Source organism: Helianthus annuus, chromosome 12, assembly GCF_002127325.2.
Source record: "Helianthus annuus cultivar XRQ/B chromosome 12, HanXRQr2.0-SUNRISE, whole genome shotgun sequence".
NCBI lineage: Eukaryota > Viridiplantae > Streptophyta > Magnoliopsida > Asterales > Asteraceae > Helianthus > Helianthus annuus.
Genome location: NC_035444.2, coordinates 122,590,384 through 122,602,932, shown reverse-complemented (window position 1 = coordinate 122,602,932; position 12,549 = coordinate 122,590,384). Strand labels below are relative to the sequence as shown.

The window sequence follows — 12,549 nt, the reverse complement described above, 5'->3', positions numbered from 1 at the left end:
TGCTAGGTTTGAGTCTCCCTATTTGCACTTCACATATGTCAGTGGCCTTGCAAACCATTGATGATCACAAGTCCTCTTACACTGCTACATACCACAACTATTTTTATACTCACAAAGGTTTTACATACTCACTTACGCATGAACTCGCTCAACATTATTGTTGATTTTTCAACTCACATGTATTTCAGGAAATTAAACGGATCTGGCACGGTATGGAACGTTTTCCGCTGCACTGGTCATGAAGTCATCAGGATTTAGGGTTGTGTCTCTTACCTGGACAAGACACAATCCCTAAATCACGTTTATGTTTTGTTATAAGTTGTTATGTTTCTGAACAAGGTTATGGTTGCATGTTAAAAACAATGGTATTGTACTATGTTTTCAAAAACTTAATGGATGACTTGCATGGTTTTTAAATTCATATAGCTTTGTTATGATTAAGCTATGGTATTAAGAAGTCACACAAATTAACCACGCTTCCGCAAAGCCAGGGTGTGACACAGACAACTGCACCAACAATGATGACGAACCACCAGCTGATGAGATTAAAAAATATTATGATTGTAGATATGTGTCTGCATGTGAGGTTTCATGGCGTATATTTCGATATGATATTCATTAAAGGTACCCATCTATTATTCGACTACCTTTCCATCTTCTAAACCAACAAAATGTTGTATATGGTGCAGATGATTATATCGAAAATGTTCTTAACAGTCCATCAGTGGCTTCTTCAATGTTTTTGTCTTGGATAGAGTGCAACAAACATAGCGAGCTTGCACGAACACATACATATGTTGAATTTCCGACTAAGTTTGTTTGGAAATCAAACGAACGATGTTGGGAACCTAGGCAGACTGCAAAATCAATTGGCCGCATTCCTTCTGTTTGTCCAGCTCTTGGCGAGGCTTATTTTTGAAGGATTCTCTTAAATAAGGTTAAAGGTCCAAAATGCTTTGATGACATTCTTGCGGTAAATGGACGTAAATTTAAGACATTTAGAAAAGCCTGTTATGCTAGAGGATTGTTAGACGATGACAGAGTATATTGAAGCTATTCAAGAAACAAGTATTACAAGTTTGCCAAATTATATACGTTCTTTGTTTGTCATCATGTTGATGTGTAATACCATTTCAAGGCCAGAACATGTTTGGCAAAAAAACATGGCAAATTTTAGCAGAAGGTATCCTTTATAGACAACGTCAAATTATAGGTGTTCAAGGTATTAGTCCTGTTTATTTATAACTATTATAGTTTTCATTATTTATAAATCATTACTTTATAATTTTGCATATTTGTTTTTCAGATATACACTTTAATGATGAACAAATAAAAAAACTTTACTTTGTGCGAGATTGAGAAAATTTTAAATCGCAATAATTCCACCTTAAGAAATTGGAGTATAATGCCTTATCCTGACTTTGACTCTGCTGATTCTTTGGATAATCGATTAACTCTTGAGGAGTTGGATTATGATAAGAACAAACAGAAGAAGGAGTTTGACAACCATTTTTCTTCGTTAACTGATGAGCAAAGGTGCGTTTTCAATGATATAACAAAAGTGGTTGAAGAAGACAAAGGTGGTGTTTTTTTCTGTATACGGATACGGAGGAACGGGTAAAACTTTTCTTTGGAAAAAATTATCTACGTCGCTTCGATCAAAAGGAAAGATCATTTTGAATGTTGCTTTGAGTGGGACTGCTTCCTTGTTGCTTACCGGAGGTAGGACAAGCACATTCTCGGTTTCTAATTCCAATAAACCTAAATGAGGATTCAGTTTGTCATATAAAGCCAGATAGCGATGAATCTGCTTTATTAAAGAAAACATCCTTGATAATATAGGATGAAGCTTCTATGGTGCACATGCATGGTTTTTAAGCTTTTGATAAGAGTTTGAAAGACATATTGTCATCTGATGATTCTAGCAATTGTCAACAACCTTTTGGAGGTAAAACGATTGTGTTTGGTGGAGATTACTGACAAATTCTTTTGGTAATTCCAAGTGGTAGTAGACAAGATATTGTTAATGCTTCTTTAAGTTCTTCTTACATTTGGAATAATTGTAAAGTACTTAGGTTAACCAAAAACATGCGGTTAACTGTTGGAGGTGCGTTACATGATGTTGAACAAACAAAGGTCTTTGCACAATGGTTATTGGACTTAGGTGAAGGGAACATAGGTGGCTCCAACGATGGTGAGGCAATTATAGAAATACCTGATGATCTTCTTATTATGGATTCAAATGATCCTGTGTCTGATCTTATCGACTTCGTTTATCCTTCAATTATTCAAAATTTCAGTGTTGCAACATTTTTCCAAGAAAGAGCTATTCTTGCACCGACTAATGAAGTTGTAGACGAAATTAATGATCGACTGCTATCTTCATTTCCCGGAGACGAAAATGAATACCTGAGTTCCGACAGTATTTGCGAGTATGAGAATCTACAGTAGGGTTTTGATCAATGCTTATATTCACCGGATGTACTAAACAAACTTAAAATTTCAGGTTTGTCACATCACCGATTAGTACTAAAAGTGGGAGTTCCTGTCATGTTATTACGCAACATTGATAAAAGAAATGGATTTTGTAATGGGACTCGACTAAGAGTCTTAATGCTAGGATCGCGTGTTATAGAAGCTGAAGTAATATCTGGAAGTAATATGGGCAAGCGTACTTTCATTCCTAGAATTGCATTAACACCATCAGATAAGAAGATTCCATTTAAGTTTAAAAGAAGACAGTTTACTATTGTTGTATGCTTCACCATGACGATAAATAAAAGTCAAGGTCAATCGTTATCCAAAGTAGATCTTTTTCTCAGACAACCAGTCTTTTCTCTTGGTCAGCTTTACGTCGCTTTGTCTAGAGTTAAAAGCAGAGATGGACTCAAACTCGTAATTGTTGATAAAGATGGTAAACTTATGAATACGACACTGAATGTTGTATATAAAGACGTTTTTAGAGATTTGTAATTTGTATTTGTATCTATAGATTTCTTAATTGTTAGAGAAAATATGATATGTAATTACAAAATAAAAAATTTGTAATTACAATATGTATTTATTTTTTATTACTTTTTATTTCTGTTTTTCATTTTACCCTTTTAACCTAGTAAAATATAAGGGTCTGTTTGGTATGGGGTAATGGAATGGATGAAGGAATGGAATGGACGAGGTAATGGAATGGACGAGGGAATGCAATAGATCATTACCATTCCATGTCTTGTTTGGTTACCATGAGTGAATGGAATGAATTATTATTATGCATTGTTCTGCAGGCAAGAAAAGCGGAGTAATAAAATCAGCGGTGAGTGGTGGTGGTGGTAATGATTGTGGGTGGTTATAGGTGGCGGTGGTGGGTGTCGGCGGCGGCGATGGGTGGTGGTGGTGGCGGCGAGTGGCGGTGCGGGGGTGACGACGAGTGGTGGTGGCGGCAAGGTGGCCGTTGGTGGTGGCGGCAAGGTGGTCGTTGGTGGTGGCTGGCAGCAGAGGTGGCGGCGGTGGTTGGTGGTGGCGGTGGTGGCGTCGACGATGGTAGTGGGCGGCGGCGGCGAGTGGCGTTGGCGGTTGGTCGTAGCTGTGAGTGATAACGGTGGCGAGTGGGTGGCGGCGGCGGCGGTGGCTGTCGGAGTGAGGTGGTGGCGGGTGACGGTGATGGCGTCGGTGGCGGGTGGTGGTGGGTTGTGACGATAGTGATGGGTTGTGGTGTTGTTGATGAATGGTGCAAGAGGGGATGGAATGGAAAAAAAACATGGGGGGTGGAAGGAATGATTTTGAGGGAATGAAATGCCTTTTGGAATGGGTGATTCCATTCCATTGACCAACCAAACACCCTTTTCTTCATTCCCTCGTAATCATCCATTCCATTCCACCTCACATTCCTGTATACCAAACACTACCTAAAAGTATGAAGTGTTGGAAACAAAGATTAGGGCTTTTCGGTGAAAGAGAAATAGATGGAGGAACTAAAAGAGCTTGAAGAGGTGCAGAATGTAATGTTGATGATGCCCGCAATAGATTCTTCCAGTCCCAGTGCTGATTCAAAACGTTTCCTTGCTAATTTCACCCTCTTCATGGTATTCATAATTTATTATTATATGTTGTCCACATCATCTCTGCTGCAAATTCTCAGTCTTATCTTTTGGGCTTTCATTTTTTACTTCTTAACCTAAAAGAAGTTCTCATCTTTTATTAATGTGATGTTGAAGATGCAACCATGTGGTGAACTAGATATGAACCAAAAATGCACATTGATTTCTGACCACTTTCCAAAGGTTAGTATTCTTTTTTTTTTTTTTTTTTTGGATTTCTTCTTGTATATTAAACTTTAAAGGATTCATTTTATCTATAGATTTCTTCTGCATTTCTTGAGGAAGCACTATGCCAGCTTTGTGACAAAGGTCTGGTCTAACTACATATCTAGTATCTAGCTGTTTTATTGCTAATAATATATTTTCTCAAGGAAGGAAGTATCTGAAAAGAAGATAGTGGTTTTCTAGCTTGCAGAAGATAACAAAATCATAAATTAGTGGTTTGTCTGTCTGTCTGTGTATAGGAGAGTATACTTTTTTTGCAGGCAATGCGTGCATTGCTGCTGACTCGCGTTGCGATGGTGACAAGAGTGTACAACTACCAACTGACTCTGAAGATGTGGCAATGGTTGCACTTGATTCGATGCAACGAGCAAATTCTACGTTAGAAGATTTTGTAAGAATTACCATTTGCAGATTATTGCAATTTGAGTCTTTATCTATTTTTTTGATGAATGTGATTGAACAGTGCAGATCTTACTTCATGTTTCATGAAATGGATGCTAACAGTGCAGAATCTATATTCAAATACCTACCACTGCTTTCCTTCACAGAGAGTTATATGTATCAGGTAAGTGAAGGGACGGAACTCCTTTTATAAAATGTCACCAACTTTTTTAAACGCTCGATCATGTGCAGTTGGACACCATAAATGAGAACCTAGTGCAGTTTCCTATTAGTGATTTTACGTTCAGAAAACTTGCTGCTCTTCTAGAGGGCTATGGGATGTATACAGACAGGTTAGAAAATGACGTTTCTGTTTCCCATTTTGTTCGACGGTGTCATTTTATTTGTTGCTTTCAGGATAAGAAACGAGTTAAAGTGTGGGGAAGAATACTGGGCTCTAGAAAGAAAGCTCTGTTGTGCATTAACAAGAAAACAAGAAGAGGTAAAGTATGTAGTATCTTGGTTTTAAAATGCGCGCATAATGCGTGATGCCCCCGTTGCGCTAGTAAGAGCGCATCGCAACACCTGATGCGTTGCGTTTACATGATGCGGTGATATTGCGACAATTTCGCAAAATGCGTCATGACGTATGCATCATTGTTTGTTATGTTTTTTTTCCCCAGATTTTATGAAATGGGTTGGGTTTTTTCAATAATTAATATTTTAGCATGCTTGATTTGAACCATTATGGTTCCTAAACACTTTTTGTGGTTCTAGAAACATTTTAGGAAGCTTGATTTGAACCAAAAAGCACAATTCTTATCTTATTATGTCGATTGTTTTAGTATAAATAATTTTTTAGTATATTTTTATAAAGAGCGCATCGCATACGTGATGCGCTTGCATCACGCATTACGCATCACGCAATTTAAAACCAAGTGTAGTATCCCAAAATTACATGTAACAGTTTAAGTTAATGTCATAGATTCAAGTAGAGGATGTTATGAAAGCAATTCATTTGAAGTCCTTTGACTATCGGGTGCTGAATCTACTCTTGTACCAGTTGAATGGCAAAGAGGTAAATGAATTAGTAGCTTTATTATTTGTCGCATCATTCTAGACTAATTGGGTTTCTCTTGAAGGTCAACGAAACACATATGGAATTCCTATCGGTATCAGAGTTCCTTGTTGAAATATCTGATGACTTGTTAGTACCGTTCCTTATCTAAAGCTTTTTCTACTTTTACTTTCACCTGGGAATAACTCGATTTGCTGGTCACTTTCTGTAGGTTTGACTATGAGGTGAGTCACAGGTGGTTCTCATTCTCACCAAAACTATGTTCCTGTCACGTCCTTGATTGCTGCTTTTCTGATGCAGGATGATGTGTTGGAGAACAATTTTAATATCCTGCGCATGTTTGTCAGGATATATGGAGCTTCGTCTGCACCGACATTGCTTGTGAGTTATCTTCTTTTTCATACCCTATCTACAAAATTTGAGATGAGTTGTTAGATTTACAAAACTTTGCTATCTTCTCAATACCAAGAAGGTCTTGAGTCTGGTTAGTTATTATTTATTTATTTTTACTGGCATGTGATTAGGCAAAATCAATAACCGAAGCGGAGGAGAAGTACAGTTACTTACTAAGCGCTTTGGATCCTCAGCTCGCTCTCACATACAAAAGAAGATGTGAAGAAGCCACCAAAGAAGGTTGCAACTCGATGAACATAGATTTGTTAAATGTATTTAATAATGGTATTGCAATTCCCAAACATATTATGGAGTTGTCATATTTTCAGGTGGGAAGGTAGTTGGTCCTCCTCTCGGGACATGGTGCATACCACCGATTATCGAAGATGAAGATTTGTATAGATACGAGATCTCAAACACTAGGCCACCAGGCACCAGCTAATTAATTAGTTCAGGTTCTTGTCAAAAATTATCATGCATTTGCTACAAGGATTTTGTAAGGAAGTTTAAATTAATATAGCATTACAATATTCTTTGTCCATAGGAGAGCAACGAGTTTTGGTGCATTGGTTGTGGACAATACTGGGGTGCGAGACCGAATGTTACACTCAACACATCCCTCTTGGAGCATAGGCTCCTGATTACTCATCGCTCTCCACTGTCCTGACTTCTCTCGTGCTTTGCCTGAAGATGCGTAATCCTTCTCTCCGAAAAATTGAATATAGACAAGGGCTTAGACTTATAAATACATGGGTCTAGATTTCTCTCCAAAACATTAACTTTGGAATGTGCGACCTTGACATGGCCACTAGAAAGTGTTGCCAGCACGTAGTGTCTCAGTGACTTAACACTCATGAACCACAAAACGTAAGGCACCGCGTGAGATTCATGACTTGAGGTAATGAAGTAATATCAAGAGTTAGAAATGGCTATGACAAGGGCCAATTTTAAAGAAGACCCCAAAGCCATGAGACCAAGAATTTGATAGGGATTCAACATGAAATCACTGAAACTGATATGGTGGAGTTATAACACTATTAAGAATTTGGAAGATTTGTTAAATATGACAGAAAATTGGATAACTAATTAAAAAGGAAAAGTGGTTAGAAGGAGTTTGCTTCAATAAAGTCATCCGCATCAAATAGTCCTTTTACTTTTCATAACTCAACGATGACTTGTTTCAAGTATTTTTTTTTTAGAAAGAGAGCTTTACAATGCCTCAATCACATAGAAAACCCGTAGTGGTGCGTTATTTAACCGTTTTTTTACCATAACGCCGGAACACGCCGCGGCCACCGCCAACTAGGGCGTTTTCGGGTTTTTTGGTTGGGCGTTTCTTTGAAAACGCCGTGAAGTTTGTGGGTTTTGAAAAATTGTACCATTGGGCAACGGTTATAAATATAAAATATATATAAATATATTTCGATTTTTATTATTTATATTTTCACCTATTTAAACTCCAATTCAACTCACTTTTTATACACTTTTTTTTTACAAACTCTTCTCTTATTCTTTATAAAAAAAAACATACTATGCATCCATTCTGCGCCCCCCCCCCCCCCCCTTTTGGTGTTTCGTCTCGGCCAAGCAATCCAAATTCATATCGCCTAAACACCACCCAACCCTACCAACCTATAAGGCTATAATTACCAATATTGCAATCTGAACCCCATAGGGTACACACAACTATTAAACATGCCTCAACAATATTTTTAAGGGCCACACAGTAAGTGTTATTTTTTTGTTATAAATTTTACTTATTTAAAAAAAATATAATAAAATATTTTTTTTTTATTTTTGTAACCCACTATCAATGACCGCCCATTTTTAGATAAAAATCCGGGCAAACTTTTTTGCTCTTATGTAAAGGTGAATATCGGGACAAGGATTCGATATCAAGTAGGTGGACCGATATAAATGGCAAATGCTATGGGTTTCAAGAAGTCATTCAACATATGGACAATTGGGGTAGCGGTCAAAGCGATACGAGTATATTAACAAAAGCATTGGACGAGTACAACTCGACGCGAGGGACATTCACAACTCAACGTGGAAGTCCTAACGTACCAACCATGACGTCTAGTAGTAGGCGCAAGGCGAAACAGTCGAAAACCTCCTCTTCGGTTGATCCGGAAACACCCACTTCCGATGCTCCAAACATCGATTTAAATCCTATCAATGAGGCGGCTCGGAATAGTGGTCGGAGCCCCCTATCGATGCCGACGATGCCGCCACGACCGGGTCAGGAGCGCACCGCTCAGGACCCGGGGTCGTCTTTCACCACTCAGGATCCTCAGGATCTAGATCCGATGCTTTAGTGTAGTTTGTTATGTTTTCTGTATTTTGACTTTTTATGTATTTTGTATTATGTCATGTATAAGAAACGAATTATATAGTCAAATTTGCAGTTTAAGTTTATTTATATTTGTGATGTTTATTTACAATGTTTAGATCCGATGGTTTTGTTATGTATAATGTATAAAACGGTTATGAAGCGTTACGTTACGATACGACACGACACGACACGATACGTCAGGATAAAAGTATAATACAAAATACATATACGATACAATACAGAGCGATAGATTATCATACAAAATACAGATGCGAATAGTAAGACAAGTCATGAATAAAAATATAATACAAAATACAAATACGATATGGAGCGATAAATTATCATACAAATAAGATACATTGCGTAACGATAAAAACAAATTACAAAACATACAAAAACAAAAAATAAACACACCCAAAACACCAAAGTTTCACCTCCAAAATAACTGGTGTGCAATACGGATCGTATATGCGTATACGATCCGCATTAGGCCCAGCCAAGGGCAGACAAAGGCGGACACTGTCAGTCTGTCATGTTCCAAGACTCTAACCTATACGAATCGTATAGGCCTAGTCTGTCATGTTCCAAAACCCTAACCTATACGGATCGTATAGGCCTACACGATCCGTATTGAAATGTCAAAGTGTATTGATAGATTGACCGGTGTGCGAAAAGAATTCCCCTTCATTAAAAAGATACATTAATATTTATTGTGTCCAACATCACATTAACTCAAAAGCCCACAAACAAAAAAACAAAATACAGTTCTAACAAGTGCTTGATAGATCTAAAACTTTAAAGAGAGCGGAGACCCCATTCTTCTCTTCCTCAACCGTTCGGCGATGATGAAAGACAACTCAAGCGACTGAGAAGCGTTGAGCCTTGGGTCACAATGTGTGTGGTAACGCGAGCTTAGATCATCAAAAGTCACGGTGCGCGATCCGCCAACGCACTCTGTCACATTCTGCCCAGTCATCTCCAAATGAATCCCTCCTGGATGGCTTCCTTCTTGCTCATGAACATCAAAGAAAGCTCGCACCTCCGCCTACATAATTTTTAATTTATAAATCGTTTGGTTAAATTTACTATATTCGACCAAAACAGACCAGAGTGTAACCAACATGCAAAAATCAAATTTGGTTCTTGGCCAACTACCACCAAATGATATGATAGTCAATTGCCTTTTTTGACTAAAAGCAACAATCATTTGAAACAAACAATATTCATGGTGAATGGATATTCTATATATACACAGGAACAGCTTAAAATTACCAAAAGGTTGCTCCTTTATTGACTAGAATGTCATAAACTCAAGCCGATGTGGCGATTTCAACCCCTTTATATAAAAAGGTGTCGATTTATTTTGTATATAATTTCAACCCAGAATGTCAAATGGTTAAAAAGGAAACAGTTAGCTATCACACAAGCAGGTTGAAAGGCTTCAGCTGTCAGCTAACATGCATTCAATTGAAAAGATTAAACCTCATTTATTACTTTAATTGGACAAAAATCACATCACTAATCTGATAATATGGTTTCTGTAACTATATTTAATGTGTAAATTTTCCCAAACAAAATTACTTTTTTGACACAAAACAAAAAAGATGGCCTTTTTTTGCCCGAACCCATCTGACCGCTTTGGGGTTTATGATTGCGAAAAAGAATAAGACATAAAAATGTTTTGATCAAACTCCTCCTTATAAACCCAAGAACTGTACCCCAAAAGTTATTATTTGAAAAGACTTATTCCGCAAAAACGATGTTACTGAACTAGACAGAATAAAAGTTGATAAAGAAAAAAAACACTTACCAATATGGAATCAAAGGGACGTGTTTTAAGACCAGAGGGTGCCTTTATAGTGTTTCCGTGCATTGGATCACAAACCCAAGTCACAACCTGCCCCGCTTGTCTAACTGCCTTTATCAAAGGCGAGAGCTTCACTCTCATATTTTCGGCTCCCATTCTTACAATCACTGTAATCCTTCCAGGCTTGTTATTAGGATTCAATATGTCAACAAGCTTAACCAACTCATTGGGATCCATCTTCTGGCTGACCTGCAAAACACATGTCCTCAAAAGATTAAACATGTATGTATGTATGTATCCACGTGAATGTGAGAAGTCTGTTTGGTGTTTGCTGACCTTGATGCCAAGAGGATTAGCAACACCTCTTAAAAACTCAACGTGTGCCCCGTCAAGCTGGCGTGTACGTTCCCCAACCCAAACCATATGAGCGGAGCAATCATAGTAAAGCCCGGAAGTTGTGTCCAGCCTAGTCAGGGCTTGTTCATATGGTAACAGCAAGCATTCATGAGATGTCCAGAAATCAGTTGTGGCCATAATTGGGTGGTCAACCGTGAGTCCGGCTGCTGACATAAATCCTAAAGCCTCATCTACACGGTGAGCTAGCTCCTGATACCTATTATTAAATACCATATACCCCCTCAAAAAAAAAAAAAAAACAAAGGGAAAGGGAAAGGACAAAGATTGATGAAATGACTTACTTGTCTCCCTGCTCACTGTTGGCAAGAAAATCAAGATTCCATTGTGTGACTCTCTGCATTGCAGCATAACCACCAGTGGCAAAAGCCCTGAGAAGGTTAAGTGTGGCTGCAGCTTGACAATAAGCTCTTATCATTCGATCAGGGTCTGGAACTCTTGACTTCTCATTAAAAGCATCGCCGTTAATGTTGTCTCCTTTGTAACTTGGCAGTTTGACCCCATCCTTGTCTTCAAATGGATCTGATCTTGGCTTGGCAAACTGCCCGGCCATTCTTCCTACCTTGATAATCGGCATCTGCCCCCCAAACATCAAAACAACACTCATCTGCAGAAGAAGCCGGAAAGTATCACGGATGTTGTTAGCACTGAACTCCTTGAAACTTTCCGCGCAATCTCCTCCCTGCAACAAGAAGGCCTTACCCACAGCGGCATCCGCCAGACGCTCCTCCAGATGTCGAGCCTCTCCCGCGAACACGATCGGGGGGAAGTCTTCCAGGGTTTTAAGGACCGCCGCCAGACTCGCTTCATTTGGGTACTCCGGAAGCTGCAGAGCCTTCTTTGATTTCCAGCTGTCAATGCTCCATCTGGGGATCGTTGATGGGGCTTTGGCGCCGTGAACGGCGGCGATTGCTTTCGATTTGCGGATGGAGGTGGGTTGTTGGTGGGAAATGGAATAAGAGGGTTGGATCAGGGATTTCCATGATAAAGCAGCAGACTGTGAAAGTGAAAGTGCCATTCCTTCTCTCCCGTCAATGTTTTTGAGTTGCTTCAAAATATCAAGGGTCAAATTGGGGCAAGTCATCTGCGATGGCTGCCTGCAATATATACATATATCTTTTCTTCTATTTTTAATTAATCTATCTACACATCATGATGGGAAAAGGAGATGGATCTATGTGTTCCCATCCACCAACTTCTCTATTCTACCTTTTATTTCAATTTTGAAAATTCCTTAAATTACACTTTTTCACCTTCTAAATTCAATACTGACACTTTCTGGTTACACTCCTACAACTACGGCCTACTATTAGAGAATTTGTTTGGTCCAAGCTAGGTGATGGTAGCACTACTTCAGCATGGTACGATTACTGGTGTCAAATAGGGCCGTTGGGTAATTTTATCTCGCCTAGATCCATTACTTCTGCTGGTTTTGATCTTACCTCTACTGTGCAAGCGGTTCAGCTAAATGGTGTTTGGCGTTGGCCGATTGCTTGGCGAGACCTGTTTCCGGTTCTAAATCACATTGATCATGTTCAGACGATCCCCAATAAACGTGATCAGTTGTTGTGGAAGGATGGTAATGTATTTTTGGAGCATTCTTCATCTCGAGTCTGGCAATCGCTTCGGCATAGGAACCAAGAGGTGGATTGGGTTAATTTTGTTTGGTTTCCGCATTGCATTCCAAAACATGCATTCTTTATGTGGCTGGTTATCCGAAGAAAATTATTGACTCAGGATAAAATCCTTCAATGGGATATCTCGAGAAGGAAAAACATGAACATGATGTGTTGTCTTCTGTGTTATGCGGATGTTGATTCACACT

General features: G+C 38.8%; 3 protein-coding genes across 4 annotated transcripts; 2 read left to right on the top strand and 1 right to left on the bottom strand.

The window, feature by feature from the left end:
- The first annotated feature begins 1,405 nt into the window (after window positions 1-1,405).
- Window positions 1,406-2,973, top strand: LOC110908458. Its single transcript, XM_022153410.1, has 3 exons — window positions 1,406-1,536; window positions 2,076-2,422; window positions 2,507-2,973. The coding sequence occupies exons 1-3, from the start codon at window positions 1,406-1,408 to the stop codon at window positions 2,971-2,973; spliced, it is 945 nt and encodes a 314-aa protein (XP_022009102.1).
- A 943-nt stretch (window positions 2,974-3,916) lies between these two features.
- Window positions 3,917-7,161, top strand: LOC110909014. 2 transcript variants are annotated; one of them, XM_022154030.2, is made up of 14 exons: window positions 3,917-4,076; window positions 4,209-4,274; window positions 4,352-4,400; window positions 4,577-4,707; window positions 4,780-4,881; window positions 4,950-5,050; window positions 5,115-5,199; window positions 5,683-5,775; window positions 5,840-5,904; window positions 5,987-5,999; window positions 6,076-6,156; window positions 6,300-6,408; window positions 6,498-6,623; window positions 6,713-7,161. In XM_022154030.2, the coding sequence occupies exons 1-13, from the start codon at window positions 3,957-3,959 to the stop codon at window positions 6,608-6,610; spliced, it is 1,128 nt and encodes a 375-aa protein (XP_022009722.1). In that variant the 5' UTR covers window positions 3,917-3,956; the 3' UTR covers window positions 6,611-6,623; window positions 6,713-7,161. The 2 variants fall into 2 exon arrangements, with proteins under 2 accessions (XP_022009722.1, XP_022009714.1); XM_022154022.2 differs by having other exon boundaries at window positions 4,556-4,707.
- Window positions 7,162-9,169: 2,008 nt separating this feature from the next.
- On the bottom strand, window positions 9,170-11,921 carry LOC110909005 (phospho-2-dehydro-3-deoxyheptonate aldolase 2, chloroplastic). Its single transcript, XM_022154011.2, has 4 exons — window positions 11,009-11,921; window positions 10,647-10,923; window positions 10,314-10,559; window positions 9,170-9,548 (listed from the first exon to the last, which is right to left on the bottom strand). The coding sequence occupies exons 1-4, from the start codon at window positions 11,806-11,808 to the stop codon at window positions 9,291-9,293; spliced, it is 1,581 nt and encodes a 526-aa protein (XP_022009703.1). The 5' UTR covers window positions 11,809-11,921; the 3' UTR covers window positions 9,170-9,290.
- Between the last annotated feature and the right edge of the window lie 628 nt (window positions 11,922-12,549).

Coding starts and splice junctions, on each gene's coding strand:
- LOC110909005 (XM_022154011.2), bottom strand. CDS start 11,808: ATGACTTGCCCCAATTTGACCCTTGATATTTTGAAGCAACTCAAAAAC. Junction 10,924..11,008: donor AACAGTGAGCAGGGAGACAA/GTAAGTCATTTC, acceptor ATTTAATAATAG/GTATCAGGAGCTAGCTCACC. Junction 10,560..10,646: donor CTAATCCTCTTGGCATCAAG/GTCAGCAAACAC, acceptor TGTGTTTTGCAG/GTCAGCCAGAAGATGGATCC.
- LOC110909014 (XM_022154022.2), top strand. CDS start 3,957: ATGGAGGAACTAAAAGAGCTTGAAGAGGTGCAGAATGTAATGTTGATG. Junction 4,275..4,351: donor TTTCTGACCACTTTCCAAAG/GTTAGTATTCTT, acceptor TTTTATCTATAG/ATTTCTTCTGCATTTCTTGA. Junction 5,200..5,682: donor TAACAAGAAAACAAGAAGAG/GTAAAGTATGTA, acceptor TTAATGTCATAG/ATTCAAGTAGAGGATGTTAT.
- LOC110908458 (XM_022153410.1), top strand. CDS start 1,406: ATGCCTTATCCTGACTTTGACTCTGCTGATTCTTTGGATAATCGATTA. Junction 1,537..2,075: donor TCGTTAACTGATGAGCAAAG/GTGCGTTTTCAA, acceptor TAAAGTACTTAG/GTTAACCAAAAACATGCGGT. Junction 2,423..2,506: donor TGAATACCTGAGTTCCGACA/GTATTTGCGAGT, acceptor TTAAAATTTCAG/GTTTGTCACATCACCGATTA.